Below are 17907 nucleotides of genomic sequence, written 5' to 3'. Positions count from 1 at the left end.
GTACTCATTTTTGCACCACCCTAATTTGAGTAAAACTGAAAAATGTGTAATCTAAGTTATATTATTAGCCTTACTTTCATGTTATAAGTTAAACAGATGTTACAGTATATTAAAATTTTGCCTTTTCAACATTTTGGAAATTGTGTTCATTGAGAGAGTTTGTTTAAAATGTTACCTTTCAAAGGGGATGTACTCCTTTACGCTGAGCACTGTATATGGAAAAAAATTAGGATCATCTTAATTGGAGAGACTTCTACATGATGCTCTTGCTACCAAGTCTTGATGATTGGAGATATTTATGTAATGTTTTACTTGGGGATGGTTGATTAGCTGGGATTGTAGTTTAATGCATGTGCTGTAGGCTTTGAGTTCACATGTTGGGTGTCCTTCACTGTGTTTGTGTATAAATGGACAAGCACTATAGGTCATGAAAACAATCCAGTTTATTTGCATGCCAAGGTCAGTGCGGAGGAGCATTTGCAGTATCTATAGCATGCTAGTATGTGAATATTAGATCCCCTGAGAAAAATATCATGTAAACGTGCATGTCTGTGCTGATTTATCAACCTAGGTTAAGGAAAAAAAAAAAAGTCTGGTATAGGCGGCACAGTGGTGTAATGGTTAGCGCTGTCGCCTCACAGCAAGAAGGTCCGGGTTCGAGCCCTGTGGCCGGCGAGGGCCTTTCTGTGTGGAGTTTGTATGTTCTCCCCGTGTCCGCGTGGGTTTCCTCCGGGTGCTCCGGTTTCCCCCACAGTCCAAAGACATGCAGGTTAGGTTAACTGGTGACTCTAAATTGACCGTAGGTGTGAATGTGAGTGTGAATGGTTGTCTGTGTCAGCCCTGTGATGACCTGGCGACTTGTCCAGGGTGTACCCCGCCTTTCGCCCGTAGTCAGCTGGGATAGGCTCCAGCTTGCCTGCGACCCTGTAGAACAGGATAAAGCGGCTACAGATAATGAGATGAGAAGTCTGGTATAAGTTGCATAACTCAATTTCTGCAGCATTTGGATAGAAATACAAAAAATCCTCATACTAAATAATATAAAATCCAATAGCAGGCAGAAGTCTAGGATAGACAGAGCTGCCATGTGTAGTCCAGATCAATAAATAATGTCTCCAGTGAAAAGAAGGTTTACTCAATGTGATGGGTCGCTTGTCGCTTTACGCGCCTCCGGATAGAAGTTCTGGCAGAAGTGAGGTCTCGTGTTTTGAACCAAACCACGCCCTCATCCTCGTCCAACTTCCGGGCACTGCAGGTCGGTGTGAGCACCTTCACTGTGTTGCCGAACTTGGAGTAATCCACGGCGTACATGCCTTCTTCTTCGGACACGGTGGGCACGAAGCGCTGGCCCCACAGGATCTCCTCGGACACGTAGGATGTGCGCGCCTGCGTGGTGATGCCGGTGGTCTCCACCACGCCCTCCAACACCACCACCACCTCGATGTTCTCACGCTGCAAGTCTTCAGCTGACAGCTCATACATGGGGCTGCTCTTATCAATCACGTGGCTGATGATGAGCGGAGACACGAGGAAGATGCTGCTGCCGCCCACCGGGTTGTCCGTCTGGATGTCGATCTGCTCCAGCGGAATCACTTCGCCCTCCTCTGTGGCGCTGCGGCGCACCAGCTGCATGCGCACTGTGGCGCTGATGATCATGCTCTTGCGCAGGTCGCCGATGCGCACCATGAAGCACAGCTTGTTGTTCCTCAGCGAGATCACTGCGTGCTTGCTGAAGATCAGAGTCTCGGCGCGGCGGCGCGCTTGCGCAGTCTTCATAAAGATGCATCCCAGCATGATGGCGTTAATCACCAGACCCACAATGTTCTGCATGATCAGCACGATCACCGCAGACACGCACTCCTCCGTGATCATGCGCCCTCCGAACCCGATCGTCACCTGCACTTCGATGGAGAACAAAAAGGCCGAGGAGAACGAGTGGATCTCCGTGACGCACGGCACAAACCCGTCCGCGTTCATGTCCAGGTCGCCGTGCGCAAAAGCAATGAGCCACCAAATCATACCAAACAGGAACCAACTGCACAGGAACGACATGGTGAAGATGATCAGCGTGTAAAGCCATTTGAGATCCACCAGTGTGGTGAACACGTCCTGCAGAAAGCGACCCTGTTCGCGGATGTTCGTGTGCGCCACGTTGCACGCACCGTTCTTGGCCACAAAGCGCGACTTCCTCGGTTTCGACTTGAATTTGGGCTGCAGGACATCCTCTACCAACCGGGTCAGGACGTAATCATCAGGAATTAAACCTTCCCTGGACAACATTGCTGTCCCATTCACAATTCGCTCCTTGATTGCCAAGCAAACACAAAGCGCAGCGTTTAATACGCACAGGGAGATCGGGTTGCCAGATTGGACTCAGTGTTCACAGTCTGGGCTTGGTTCAAAAGCTGTTTTCTCTAAAACATCTCAAACAACAATTTTTAGAAACTTTTTTTTTTGTTGTTCTTACCCAATTCAGTTAAAAGGGATCCGAAAACACCCTTGTCCTGCGAACTGGTTTCCTCTGCTCAGTGAAAGTCTGTACCAGGGGAATGTTAACCAGCCAAGCGCCAATCAACACACACCTTCAGTGTCTCAGCTGCTGCTGCTCATCACTGCAAGTGAGATATTTCTGTCCAGCATCCTTTAGCTTCCAGTCCGTGATGTACGTGTCACAGCTTGGGAATTAACCACGAGACCCATGTCTCCTAACTACAGGATTAGTGCTCATTTCCATCGGCCTGCTCTCACTAACTCTCCACCTCGTGAGGGTTCAAACTAACACCCTCCACTGAGCTCAATACAACTGAAGGCACTGCAAAAGAGAAACGAGACACTTAAGACTTTCTGCTTAACAGGACGCTCGAGTCGCGTGTTGTTGAAGACGCAAGAACAGACCCGTGCTCTCTTCATGCTGACAGTAAAATAGGAACTGAAAAACCATCAAGATGCTGGAATCCAGCTCTGCAGGAAAATCTCACATGAACCAATGATTAGCCAGACATGCTGAAAAAGTAGTAATGTGGCACAGCTTTAACTTCCAGGGGTTCAAGTAAGAATTGTTGTTCCTCTGCCAGGTAAAGGACAAGTCCTCCTGCGTCAGGTTATCTTCATTCTCCTGAATTGTTTTTATTTTTTTCCCCCTCATTGGGTCCTCTGTTTACTCAGGGCCCTTGGGATCAACCCATTTTCCAGGCACACTTCTTTTACTATTAATCCAGCTCCACAACAATATACGCTCCATACATGTTTTAGAGGTGAGCAGTAGGTTACTTACACTACCGTTCAAAAGTTTGGGGTCACTTTGAAATGTCCTTATTTTTGAAAGAAAAGCACTGTTCTTTTCAATGAAGCTCACTTTAAACTAATCAGAAATGCACTCTATACATTGCTAATGTGGTAAATGACTATTCTAGCTGCAAATATCTGGTTTTTGGTGCAATATCTCCATAGGTGTATAGAGGCCCATTTCCAGCAACTCTCACTCCAGTGTTCTAATGGTACAATGTGTTTGCTCATTGCCTCAGAAAGCTAATGGATGATTAGAAAACCCTTGTACAATCATGTTAGCACAGCTGAAAACAGTTGAGCTCTTTAGAGAAGCTATAAAACTGACCTTCCTTTGAGCAGATTGAGTTTCTGGAGCATCACATTTGTGGGGTCGATTAAATGCTCAAAATGGCCAGAAAAATGTCTTGACTATATTTTCTATTCATTTTACAACTTATGGTGGTAAATAAAAGTATGACTTTTCATGGAAAACACAAAATTGTCTGGGTGACCCCAAACTTTTGAACGGTAGTGTACGTCAGTTTAAAGATGGTACAGATCTCATTGTACTTCTGACTTGTATTCTTAACTTGGTGTGATATGAAAAAACTGATGTGTAAATCTCAGACATTTGTTAAAAATTATCAATTATACTGATATCACATGCCTTTAAAATCAAACAAAACCCCAAAATAAACTCTGTTTGCTGATCACAGCAAGTGCCTGGATGTGCCCTTCATACGTTTAAATTAAAAAATAAAACTTTATAACACACACATCACATCACATTATCTCTAGCCGCTTTATCCTTCTACAGGGTCGCAGGCAAGCTGGAGCCTATCCCAGCTGACCACGGGCGAAAGGCGGGGTACACCCTGGACAAGTCGCCAGGTCATCACAGGGCTGACACATAGACACAGACAACCATTCACACTCACATTCACACCTACGGTCAATTTAGAGTCACCAGTTAACCTAACCTGCATGTCTTTGGACTGTGGGGGAAACCGGAGCACCCGGAGGAAACCCACGCGGACACGGGGAGAACATGCAAACTCCGCACAGAAGGGCCCTCGCCGGCCCCGGGGCTCGAACCCAGGACCTTCTTGCTGTGAGGCGACAGCGCTAACCACTACACCACCGTGCCGCCCCAACTTTATAACAATTTATCCATTTTAAAAAAGTTATGATGTTGCTAAAAATAGACTTACTTGGGTGCAACCATTGGCAATGAAACCGAATATCCGGCTGTGACATTAACGGCACCCTGGAAAACGGTTTACCTTCGTTACAGAGCAGCACGGTGGTGTTAGTGGTTAGCATGGTCGCCTCACAGCAAGAAGGTTCTGGGTTCGAGCCCAGTGTCTGGCGGGGGCCTTTCTGTGTGGAGTTTGCATGTTTCCTCCAGGTGCTCTGTTTTCCCCCACAGTCCAAAGACATGCGGTTAGGTTAATATGGGACGGCCTTGGGCTGAGGTGCCCTTGAGCGAGCCAACTGCTCCCTGGGCACTGTTAGCATGGCTGCCCACTGCTCTGGGTATGTGTGTGTGCTCATTGATTGTGTGTGTTCACTGCTTCAGATGGGTTAAATGCAGAGAGGAATTTCACAAGTGTGTGATGAATAAAGTTGTACTTTCTATCAAAGAAAGACTTCTAATTTACAGTGGTGCTTGAAAGTTTGTGAATCCTTTAGAATTTTCTATATTTCTGCATAAATATGACCTAAAACATCAAATTTTCACACAAGTCCTGAAAGTAGATAAAGAGAACCCAGTTAAACAAATGAGACAAAAATATTATACTTGGTCATTTATTTATTGAGGAAAATGATCCAATATTACATATCTGTGAGTCACAAAAGTAAGTGAACCTTTGCTTTCAGTATCTGGTGTGACCCCCTTGTGCAGCAATAACTGCAACTAAAAGTTTCCGGTAACTGTTGATCAGTCCTGCACACCGGCTTGGAGGCATTTTAGCCCATTCCTCCATACAGAACAGCTTCAACTCTGGGATGCTGGTGGGTTTCCTCACATGAGCTGCTCGCTTCAGGTCCTTCCACAACATTTCGATTGGATTAAGGTCAGGACTTTGACTTGGCCATTCCAAAACATTAATGTTATTCTTCTTTAACCATTCTTTGGTAGAGCGACTTGTGTGCTTAGGGTCGTTGTCTTGCATGACCCACCTTCTCTTGAGATTCAGTTCATGGACAGATGTCCTGACATTTTCCTTTCGAATTCACTGGTATAATTCAGAATTCATTGTTCCATCAATGATGGCAAGTCGTCCTGGCCCAGATGCAGCAAAACAGGTCCAAACCATGATACTACCACCACCATGTTTCACAGATGGGATAAGGTTCTTATGCTGGAATGCAGTGTTTTCCTTTCTCCAAACATAACGCTTCTCATTTAAACCAAAAAGTTCTATTTTGGTCTCATCCGTCCACAAAACATTTTTCCAATAGCCTTCTGGCTTGTCCATGTGATCTTTAGCAAACTACAGACGAGCAGCAATGTTCTTTTTGGAGAGCAGTGGCCTTGTTCTTGCAACCCTGTGATGCACATCATTGTTGTTCAGTGTTCTCCTGATGGTGGACTCATTAACATTAGCCAATGTGAGAGAGGCCTTCAGTTGCTTAGAAGTTACCTTGGGGTCCTTTGTGACCTCGCCGACTATTACACACCTTGCTCTTGGAGTGATCTTTGTTGGTCAACCACTCCTGGGGAGGGTAATAATGGTCTTGAATTTCCTCCATTTGTACACAATCTGTCTGACTGCGGATTGGTGGAGTCCAAACTCTTTAGAGATGGTTTTGTAATCTTTTCCTGCCTGATGAGCATCAACAACGCTTTTTCTGAGGTCCTGAGAAATCTCCTTTGCCATGATACACTTCCACAAACATGTGTTGTGAAGATCAGACTTTGATAGATCCCTGTTCTTTAAATAAAACAGGGTGCCCACTCACACCTGATTGTCATCCCATTGATTGAAAACACCTGACTGTAATTTCACCTTCAAATTAACTGCTCATCCTAGAGGTTCACATACTTTTGCAACTCACAGATATGCAATATTGGATCATTTTCCTTAATAAATAAATGACCAAGTATAATATTTTTGTCTCATTTGTTTAACTGGGTTCTCTTTATCTACTTTTAGGACTTGTGTGAAAATCTGATGATGTTTTAGGTCATATTTATGCAGAAATATTGAGAATTCTTAAGGGTTCACAAACTTTCAAGCACCACTGTAAAAAAAAATAAAATAAATATTGAGGCCGTCACTTTTCTGTGTGCGTGTGTTTTCAGTGCTTCAGATGGGTTAAATACAGATAAATAATTTCACAGTGCTGTAATGTATAGGTGACAAAAGCTTCTAAAAACCATGATTTTTTTTTAACCAGCAACAAAATACACGAATCAACAGACTTCACTTTTATGAAGATTAAATCTCACTCGGCTAGATAAAGCATGCGCAATACTGATATAGATATTAGTAAACAATCCCGTTGCCATAGCAACGCTATTCCTGCCCTCTAAAAAGATTGCTTTTCTTAATGAATAAAAACAAACAAAAGCATGTCACATCAAATGATCAAAGATTGGGCTTATTTTACAGCCCAAACCTTGACACTCGGCGTCTTCAGGGTTGTTTACAACAATTTAAAAGTGATGTGTTCACGAGCCTCTGTAAGTCATGTACCGTGCACGCAGTGGCGGCTGGTAGTCTTTCAAACAGGGGAGGCTGGTCGGTTACGATATTTCCAGATTTTAAAAGAAAAAACACATCAATTTTGCCCATACTCTTGCCTCTGATCTGGCTGATTGTTGGCAGGGTCACAAACTGTGAAATAACAGGTTCTTTTGGCCCATTAGCCTACTGTCCAATATACATGATGGTGGTGTGTGGGGGGTATATTTTAACATCTTATATTTTAAAATTGTTGCATGTTGTTTAAAAATTGACCTCGGCTGTGTTTTTGTTTAAAAATGTTTTCCAAATTGTAGCTGTGTTTAATTCATATCCAGAAAAACATATATTCCAATATAATATACTCAGCATAAACATTTTAAATAGATTCTATATTTTTGGTCCATCCATGACATATTACTAAAGTAGCCTATTTACTGTTGTTGATGTGGGTCACTTGCTGTTAGCCAGTTCACTTTCTCGTACCAGGAGAGCTGAAAGGAACGAGTATTATTCCCTACCTTTTTCACCAAGTCAATTTGAGGCGTTGGTCTACCCTGCTCTTTAATTTAAATTTTTTCCTCGAAAGGAAGACTGGCAAATGGCTTCGCCAAAATTAAATGAGCAATGCTTGGCATCCGTGCGCAGCTTTCTTGCTAGCTGACTAGCCCCCTCAAGTTCAAGTTCAGTCACTCAAATAAACAAAATTTCTGGAACTAAGATAGCAAACTTGACAACACTATATTTACACTTTATTTACAATGAAAATATATACAAACTAAAAAAGCTGGTAGAAACCGTATGTAATGAATGAAATCGAAATGTAAGCCGATCTCTTACAATACACCACAGCACTTGCGAATCCGCATGGGACTGAACTGATGTTGCCAGATACTGCTGACGTTATCCAGCCCAAAATATGTGGGTTGTTGACATGACATAGCAATTATGCTGTCCAACGATCTAAAATGTATTTTAATTCATTCTTTCAAAATTTAAAATGTTGTAAATGGTTAAACTTCTATCTATTTAATAAAACAAAGTAACTTTAAGAAATCCATACTTAAAAAACTAAAAAATTGAGGGAAACGTTGAAATTGTCCTATGGTGTGACTGTCCCAAGCTCAATTTAACAGGTAGTAACTTAAATAATTAAATAATAAGAAGGTCAGGCCTTTCTATAAAAACCCTGGCATAATTGTGAAAGTGTCTATTTTAGTAAGTGTTAATGCATTTTTCTATACATACTTTTCAAAAAATGTAGGGATTTGTGAAATGTCACTAAAAACGACGTCCTATGGTGTAACACCGAATTCCTATTTTTACACGGGCAATTTCATAGACAACTATATCTTGTTGAAGCTCCGCCTTGAAATGTATGTTTCTGAAGACCCCAAAGAAGCCCATGACATGTTCACATGGTAAGTTTTTCTGTCAGACTTGATCAAATATTCAATAATGTTTTCACATCAGTGAAAGTGTTAAGTTTTGTTGTCCTTTGGTGTGACACCCTTAAATTAATTTTTTTGATAAATTGTGTTTTTATTAACCTTGTTGTGGAGAAATATGCAAATGTATTTCACTAAATGCTAATGGAGAACTAAGCTAGCAATGACAGGGGTTTCAACTGAAGCTAAATGCTAAATGTCCTTTGGTGTGACAGAAAACATCCTATGGTGTGACAGATTGGAATGTCACACCAAAGGACAAATGTGTCACACAAAAGGACTGCATCTCTGAGAATGTGCTTTGAAAACAAGTAATTTTAGTTAATTTATAGTTGAATTTTGTATTTATAGTTTATCTTATTTATTCTTTTCATTGTTTATTGACCATTGGCATACAGGCATTGTTTTTATGGATATATGATGGATATTTGCTGTTGATTACAGAGACTGTCTAGTGTTCTAAATTAAAAGCTTTATTGATGAGATTTCATAACAATATTGATGAATTGTGACCTTTTTTAGAACAGTAAGATTTGAGGGCGAGATGAGTGGGAGAGAAAGGACGAGAAAGTATAGAGACCGAATCAACAGTGATCCACAGAGAAGGGAGGCAATCCTTGCAGAGCGACGGAGAAAGTAAAGGAAACTATTGCAGCACAACACATGATTTACATACATTTTAGAATTCCTTCAGCACAGAGTTTTTGAGGTCATACTGAATGAAAACCAATCATAATGTGTTAGGACGGGCAGGTAATACAGGTCATGGCCTTATAATTATATCTCATAATGACTGTAATATTACGTGTTTTTCCCCAAAATAATGCTAAAACATTTTGCAATAATACAAATATGTGAGATATTAATAGGGATATCATGTTTGAACACAAGTTCCTGATTATTATCTGTTACATTAATACTAATCTACGTATTTTACACATCTATTTTCTACTTTCTTTTAAAACAGATATCAACAAAGGAAGGCTGAAGGAAAACTGTGTGCCTTTGATATCAAATCAGTACCAAAAAGGAAGCAAGAACATTTGCGAAAGATATGGAAGGAATCCAAAAAAAGATGCAGAGCCAGGGAAGAAGCATTGAATGCTATTCTGGACACCACCCCACAGTCTCCTGAAAGCATACTGGTGGAGCCAGTGGTGGAACCAGAACGTCCTCCAGAAGAACCAGGGGTGGAACCATAACATCCTCCAGAAGAGCCCTATTGTTTATTAAAATGAAAACCTGATCAGATTTTAAAATAAACAAGTTCAAAATCTATTATCTCTCCAAGTCTTGTATTTGTTTTTCTCTCCGTCCTTTAGTGTGACTTGGACGTCCTATGGTGTGACATTTTTAAAACCTGCATAATTTTGTTTAATGTTATCAATGTCTTTATAAAACATTATATATTGTATGTGGGGACACAAAATAGTCACCTCTGAAAATTTAGTACAGTTTCCAACAAAATTGTACAATTGACAAGAAAGTTATCTGAGCATTTCCAGGAAAAGTCTCATCAGTCCCATCTGTAAGTAGGAAAAATGTCTTTAATGGTGATTTCATGTGAAATAAAAACTTAGAAATGCATAACAAGGGTGTGAATATGAACATAAAACTTTCTCAAGCCATCTCTGTATTAATAAATATATATATTTCTGTATTCTTTGCATGTCACACCAAAGGACATATTTGCCATGCATTGAATTACAAATGTAAAAAAAATAGGTAATTAGTTGTCTTAAGATTGTGACCACTTGTATTTTTTGAAAGATCGGTTCTCATACTACATAAATATGTAATTTTTATCTTTATTAATGATGTTTCACAAAAAAAACTTTTTGGGGGGTCTATCTGTCATCTACCCATGTTCAAAACCCACCAAAATGCACTTAAAACCGCCCAATCTGGCAACACTGTACCGCTGCCTGTCTATAGTTGAAACGAGCTGTCAATCAAAGAAAATATCCGGCCGCTTTCACCAATCACCAGTCTCCTCGCGGAAACTGCCATGTCCCTCCCATGTGAGGCTCGGAGTCCGTGGGCGGGCATTTTCGCAGTATTTGTCCAATAACCGTCTTGCATTTTGAGATTGAAAAGCGCATAGCTCCCAAATGCCGTTGAAGTCCACTGAGGCTGGGAGTCCGTGGGACTCCGTGGGCGGGCATTTTCGCAGTATTTGTCCAATAATCGTCTTGCATTTTGAGATTGACAAGCACATAGCTCCCAATCCACTGAGGCTGGGCTGCATCGCGCTGTCACGAGGGGGGAAAACTCACGCACACATTAGGCGGACTGGGGAAAGTTATAACGGAATGATTTCACACTGTAGTGGGTTGAGCACATATATTTCTATGATTCTGGATCTGAAATAGCAATGTTATAAGGTCGACTATAACATAAGCTTAGCACAATTCATCCTACACAATGTTCGTCATTTTTAGAGGAGGCTGAGCCTCCCTCATTGTCTTAGAGCAATTGCCCGTGCTTGCACGTGACATCACGATTAGTACTCAGAGTGCGATAAGTGAACCTCAGAGAGAGCAAGATGGCGGCGCCCAGGGCCGATAAAATCTCTCATCTCATTATCTCTAGCCGCTTTATCCTGTTCTACAGGGTCGCAGGCAAGCTGGAGCCTATCCCAGCTGACTATGGGCAAAAGGCGGGGAACACCCTGGACAAGTCGCCAGGTCATCACAGGGCTGACACATAGACACAGACAACCATTCACACTCACATTCACACCTACGGTCAATTTAGAGTCACCAGTTAACCTAACCTGCATGTCTTTGGACTGTGGGGGAAACCGGAGCACCCAGAGGAAACCCACACGGACACGGGGAAAACATGCAAACTCCACACAGAAAGGCCCTCGCTGGCCACGGGGCTCAAACCCGGACCTTCTTGCTGTGAGGCGACAGCGCTAACCACTACACCACCGTGCCGCTCCCAATAAAATCTGTACACAGTATACAGGTACAAACATGAACAAGTGGACACTTGAACATGTCTTGTATGGATATTATGTGTCATTATAAAGGAGTTTACTTTTTGGGTCTTGCTTTGCTTTGATCCAAAGAGCGTAGAAAACAGGAAATTACAATGAGAATGGAATTATTTATTTACTTATGTACGGAATTGCATCCACTTCCATCCTCCATCAAATCTCTGACTGACTCCTCTTTTATGATTTTCTCCAGATGGAGCTTTCAGTAATGCATATTGCATCAACTTGTGCTATATTTGGTACATATTTGTATCCTGATTATTCTCCTCTGTGCCTGCCTGTCCTTTTATTTGTATATCTAATCTTATTTACATATGACTTACTGTTTAAATAAATCTCATTATTGAATATCATTTAAAAAATATATTTGAGTTATATGTAAATACAGTGTGGTATACAGTAGGCTACTTCTGTTATTTGCAAGAAACAACTTGTCACATTTTTTCATTTTTAAAATGTTAATGAAGGTATAAAGGACAATTGTTATTAGATAGTTACTTTTATATGAAGTAATATAACAAACAGAATTCAGAATGTGTGTGTGTGTATGTGTGTGTAAGTAAGTAAGTAATCTTTTATTGTATCATATATATTTACAAATATGTTACATGGTAAAAAACAAAACAATAATACATAGTACAATTGCACTTTAAATGGAAGGTCATCTGTGTTTACTTGTCTGCCCGAACAAATGCGGCGAAAGAGCTTCCGTCTTTACTGAGAAGGACCTCAGGTTTATCGAACTCCAGAATCTCCCCCCTCTTCATCACCATCACCAAGTCTGTGTTCAGGATGGTATGGACTCGATGCTGCAGCATTCAAAGCATGTGCAAGTCAGCTAAAATTGACCCATGCAGTACATATAGTATACAGAGGTGCCAGAATTTATGGTTTAGCTGTAGTATATCTGATTTTGACCCATTGCTGTAGTGATACAAAAGACACTTAAAACTATGCCTTTCTGCTTTCACAGATAAGAAAGCAGTCAAACCAAACATCAGTAAAATTTTCATGGCAGAGGCTCATTCACCGAATGGGAAAGGGCATGCAGATGTGTGGCTAATCTCTTTTTATGTGTGAACTCTGACTTGTGGATTTTCAAACCTCAGTTTTGTGAGCCAGTAGAAACCAAGAAGGTAGGACTGTGCTCTCTGGTTGGTAAAAGTGCAGTGTGGTATATGTTGTTTATCATTTGTACTGTTAGAGCCAACTTGTCTACCGACGTGTTCTTTGTTTTTATTATAGAATTCTGTTTTTCCTCTGCTTGCTAAGATTTTCTTGTTACCAGTGTTGGCATCTCTGTATACATCATGCAGTCCTTTCATTAGAGCTTATCAGAAATATAGTGTCAGTTATATAGGGCTTTATTGTTTACTTACTGCTATAATGACCACCGTTCGGTCAGCGAAGGCTGTCATTACAACTTTCTGTAGAATATTCTCCTGCAAAACAGGTTCAAATGCTCAAAATGAGGAACTGTACACATGCCCATTTTCAGTTTTGTGCACACACATGAATGAAATGTTGAATTGTATTGATCCTAGTTTGACAACATGGCATGGTTAATTTTTCTAATATGTGGTCACAAAATGATCAGGCCATGGTTTACATTTCTTGAGTTCAATTTGCCATCAAAATACTTAAATCATGGCAAATATTATATTCTAAAATGAACAGGGAAATCAAATTAATTAGACCATTGTAGCTACAGGAACATACGTATAGAGATGATAAATAGTATTACACTTTACTTCACTTTAACACAATTTCTCCTGAAAGTGAATAGGCTTTTTTTGGCCATTCCCAACAAATAATTGCTTGAAGAATACATATCAAGTATTATGCTTGAGTTAAACAATTGTTGGCCACTACAACGTACTAATTTGTGGCCACAGAATATTCATTCATAATTCATGGCCTAAATGACCTTTAGTGTATTTAATGAAACCATTTGCATATAGTGACATGCTTAGAGTAATAGGCACTGTGACAGAACTGGCAATACACACACAGAGCTCTGGAAAAAATTAAGAGACCTTTTTTTTTTTTCTTAAATCAGCATCTCGATGTATGGCAGCCATTTCATTCCAGTGCCTGTGCTGGAATTCCAACACATTTTACTTAATGAGGTACAGAGTAGGTGATCACCTCAACCAAATCTTATTTAACAAAGAAAAGTATAAAAAACACTGCTGTGGTCATCACTATCCTCTTGCAATAGGACCAGTTTGGATGGCAAAAACAGTGCGAGTACCTTAAATTTAATTGGAATACAAACATATCTATTTATCATGCCAAGAGAGTTCAAAAGAAAAGTTTTGAGTTAGAAAAAGAAGGGTTCAATTCTGGCTTTCCTGGCAGAGGGATACAGTGTGTGTCAGGTTTCTTCCATGCTCAGTATTTCAAAGATGGCAGTTCATAAGAATAAGGTCAGGCAGCAGACACTGGGGACAACGAAGTGACAGACTGGCAGAGGGTGAAAATAACTCTCCACTGACCGGGATGATCGTCAACTCCTTCAAATGTCACTCAGCAACCATAGGATGACATCAAGTGACCTACAAAAAGAATGGCAAATGGCAGCTGGGGTTAAGTGCACAGCAAGGATGGTTCGAAACGGGCTCCTCTGGACAGGGTTGAAGTCATGTGATGCTAGGAAAAAGCCTTTCATCAATGAGAAGCAAAGAAGAGCCAGGCTGAGGTTCACTAAACACCATAAGGATTGGACTGTAGAGGACTGGTGTCAGGTCATCTTCTCTGATGAGTCCAATTTTCAGCTTTTCCCATCACCTGGTTGTCTAATGGTTAGACAGAGACCTGGAGAGGCCTCCAAGCCACAGTGTCTCGCTTCACACCCATTGTGAAATTTGGTGGAGGATCGGTGATGATCTGAGGGTGCTTCAGTAAGGCTGGAATGGTGCATATTTTTGTTTGTGAAGGACATATGAATCAAGCCATGTACAAGGTTATCCTGGAAGAAAACTTGCTTCCTTCTGCTCTGAGAATGTTCTTTAACTCTGAAGATTGGCTTTTCCAGCAGGAAAAGCTGACAACATGCCACACAGCCAGGTCAATCAAGGTGTGGATGGAGGACCACAAGATCAAGACCTGAACCCCATTGAAAATCTCTGGAATGTGATCAAGAGGAAGATGGATGGTCACAAGCCATCAAATAAAGCTGAGCTGATGGAATTTTTGCACCATCAGTGGCATATAGTCACCCAAGAGCAACGTGAAAGACTGACAGAGAGCATGCCAAGACGCATGTGTTAAATGTCAGGGTTATTCCACCAAATATTGATTTCTGAACTCATCTGCAGCTCAGACATTAGTATTGTGTTGTTTAAAATTTAATATGATCTTGATTTCTATGCATTATTCAAGGTCTGAAAACACGTCAACTTTTTTATTTTGGCCAGTTGACATTTTCTGCAATTAAATGCTCCAAGTGACAATATTTTATGTGGAATTTGGGTGAAATATTGTCTGTAGTTTATGGAATAAAACAAAAACGTTCATGTTCCTCAAACATATAAATAGTAAAACCAGAGAAACCGATAATTTTGCAGTGGTCTCTTAATTTTTTCCAGAGCTCTCTCTCTCTCTGTGTGTGCGCAGTACTGTGCAAAAGTCTTAGGCACCCTATTTTTTTCATCCAAACTTTGTTATAGATTTCTATTTTATGACTTCTACATTATCGAGTCAGTACAAAAACATTTTAGAGTTCCAAACGTTTGTTTTCGAGAACAAAATGAAACGTTACAGAAAAAAAAAATGTTTGTATCTGAGCAGCATATTACACAAGAGACCACTTTTCAGATTAAAAAGAGAAAACCTAATGAAGGCTGCTGGGTTTTGGTGCAAAATTAAGACGCAAGTGTGACATTCAAAGTGTCCAGAAGAACTGTGGCTGGTTCTGCAAGATGCTCAGTAAAACCTACAGCTCATTTCCTTATAAACTACACTCACTGTACCTGAGACTATTTTTTTTTAAAGCAAAGGATCATCTCACACTAAATATTGTCTTTGTTTCATTTATGATGGCTTACTGCTGTTTATAGTATATATATATTTTTTTAATGTTGAAACATTTCAGTATTTTTTAAGCCAGTTTTGGTCTATGCCATTTCTTTGTGTGTGTGTAAGATTTTGCATAGTACTGTAAGTGTGTGTGTATATATATATGCGCAATTGCTTTAATTCTCTGTCTCTTACTGTGGCCATGTCTATGGATGCAGTGGCCTCATCCATGATCAGAATGCTGCTTTTGCGCACAAATGCTCGTGCTAGACAGAACAGCTGACGTTGTCCCTGACTGAAATTCTCCCCACCTTCTGTCACCATGGCATCTAAAATGGAACAAAAAAGCAAATGGAGCAAAAACAGGACAGGTTGAGATTTTATCTGCTGTTATACCTGCTCTCTGTAGGGATGATTTTGTTATTCAAGTTGAGGTGCAGTATTTATGATTAGCTTTTGAAAAAAATTCAGACTCAAAGATAGGATATGATTTTTAATAATCCGGCTGACTATCCACATCTTTCACTTAGTAAATTTTGAGGATGATTTCAAATGGATGCTTTGCTTCCTATGTATAGTTCAATCACTAGTAGGTCCACAGACAAAAAGAAAAGGATAGATAATGGCAGTAAAATAACAGAATTAAAAAAAAATGTTTTCTTTCTCCAACTGGCTGCTCTCAAATCTTCAGAGGACATTAAACAAGTACTTTAGTGAAGAGAGCTGTACTTTACTGGTAAGCCAGTTAAGTCTCTTGGTAAAAGACTATATCATATTCCTTACTTTCTCATCTCATCTCATTATCTCTAGCCGCTTTATCCTTCTACAGGGTCGCAGGCAAGCTGGAGCCTATCCCAGCTGACTACGGGCGAAAGGCGGGGTACACCCTGGACAAGTCGCCAGGTCATCACAGGGCTTAAATCTGATTCTGATTGGTTTATTTATTTATGGTTAATACATTTCCATCTCACTTACCAAGCCCTCCATGCAGGGTTTGCACTACTGGTTTGAGTTGGGCAATTTCCAGAGCTTCCCAAAGCATGCTGTCTGTAGCCTTCATCTCTGGGTCTAGATTAAAACTGAACACAATAATGATGTTTAGAGCATTTTATTAAAGAGTTCAGAGAAATGTCCACCAAGTTAAATTTTCCTGATTTCCTCGTTTCCTTCTAGGTCTTCAGTACTTTAATGTTTTAAGAAAGAAGAAAAGCTTCTCATGTGAAGCTTCCCAACAGCACTACTGAACAGAAAACCAGCAGAATGAAACAGTTGGAGGATGAAGTACTTAAAGGACAAGGTGCACTTTTGTAGCAGATTGCCTGGGGTGTGGTTATTGACGTATACCTGCTGTCTTTCCTGTTCACTGTTAATGCATCTAAGATCACCACAGAGACCCAACCTTCTACGGCATATGGCTTAACCAAGGACTTGGCATTGTTCACAGAATTAGAGCAGTATTAAGAGAAATGGGGTCATTTGAAGGACAAGGACACGTAACTAAATAAACTAAAATGTGTCTGTATATGACTTGAATGAGAATCATTAAAGGTTATCAATTTGCATTCACTGTAATTAGACATTCAATTGAATTATTCATTCAGTAATTTGAATCATTTAGCCCATGGAAATATATTCTCACCGTATTGTTCCACTAAAGAGAATGGGATCTTGAAGGATGATGGATAAACGGCTCCGCAGTGTCTGAAGTGGCAGCTTTGCTATGTCAATATCATCTATGATTATCTGACCTTTTAAAAGAAAGCGCAGAAAGAGTGCATTAGTGTATACTATGGCGATGTGAAAAAAGATGATAACTGACTGAGTAACACAGGTTTTGAAATTGTACCCTCAAAGGCATCCACCATACGGAAGAAAGCTAAGGAGAAGGATGACTTGCCACTTCCTGTCCTGCCACAGATGCCAACCTGCAATAGAGATCCACGGGATGCTGAACTTTTAATCATGTATACACACACACACACTGTGCACAGCCAATATACAAGTCGAGTTCTGATCCATCAGAGGCTTGGTTAAATGTGAACAAGGATTAACTTTGAGTTCAGTGCTCGTCCTTGTGTTTGTGCAGGGATTTGATCCCATTCCAGAGACGTCTGGTTGTACCTTTTGTCCTGGTCTGATGTGGGCATTGGCATGCTTTAGGACTGGCTTCAGCGTGCTGTCATACCTCACACTCAGGTTCTGGATGTGAATCTCACCCTGCTGTGGCCAGCCCTCAGGGACCTGAGATGAAGCTGAGAGAGAGGGAGGAGGAATCAGAAATAGACAGATAGCAAAATGATAGTCTCATCTCATTATCTGTAGCCACTTTATCCTGTTCTACAGGGTCGCAGGCAAGCTGGAGCCTATCCCAGCTGACTACGGGCGAAAGGCAGGGTACACCCTGGACAAGTCGCCAGGGCATCACAGGGCTGACACATAGACACAGACAACCATTTACACTCACATTCGCACCTAC

General features: G+C 40.8%; 2 protein-coding genes across 2 annotated transcripts in view; both read right to left on the bottom strand.

Annotated features, from left to right (window-relative positions):
* Positions 1 to 953: 953 nt before the first annotated feature.
* On the bottom strand, positions 954 to 2528 carry kcnj11 (potassium inwardly rectifying channel subfamily J member 11). The gene is made up of 2 exons (XM_060915049.1): positions 2468 to 2528; positions 954 to 2304 (listed from the first exon to the last, which is right to left on the bottom strand). Exon 2 carries the CDS (start codon positions 2278 to 2280, stop codon positions 1132 to 1134), a length of 1149 nt encoding a protein of 382 aa, XP_060771032.1. The 5' UTR covers positions 2281 to 2304; positions 2468 to 2528; the 3' UTR covers positions 954 to 1131.
* Positions 2529 to 12064: 9536 nt separating this feature from the next.
* The window catches only part of abcc8 (ATP-binding cassette, sub-family C (CFTR/MRP), member 8), a 118789-nt gene continuing 112946 nt past the window's right edge, over positions 12065 to 17907 (bottom strand). Inside the window, exons 34-40 of the mRNA XM_060915055.1 lie at positions 17553 to 17683; positions 17278 to 17356; positions 17071 to 17179; positions 16407 to 16510; positions 15627 to 15760; positions 12791 to 12853; positions 12065 to 12220 (exon numbers count right to left, since the gene is read on the bottom strand). Coding sequence (XP_060771038.1) covers positions 12083 to 12220; positions 12791 to 12853; positions 15627 to 15760; positions 16407 to 16510; positions 17071 to 17179; positions 17278 to 17356; positions 17553 to 17683 — 758 coding nt within the window. The 3' untranslated portion in view covers positions 12065 to 12082. The remainder of the gene's footprint in view (positions 12221 to 12790; positions 12854 to 15626; positions 15761 to 16406; positions 16511 to 17070; positions 17180 to 17277; positions 17357 to 17552; positions 17684 to 17907) is intronic.

Source organism: Neoarius graeffei, chromosome 2 (assembly GCF_027579695.1).
Source record: "Neoarius graeffei isolate fNeoGra1 chromosome 2, fNeoGra1.pri, whole genome shotgun sequence".
In the NCBI taxonomy this organism is placed as follows: Eukaryota; Metazoa; Chordata; class Actinopteri; order Siluriformes; family Ariidae; genus Neoarius; species Neoarius graeffei.
Note: the sequence above shows the minus strand (reverse complement) of the source record. Positions and strands in the feature narration are given on the sequence as shown.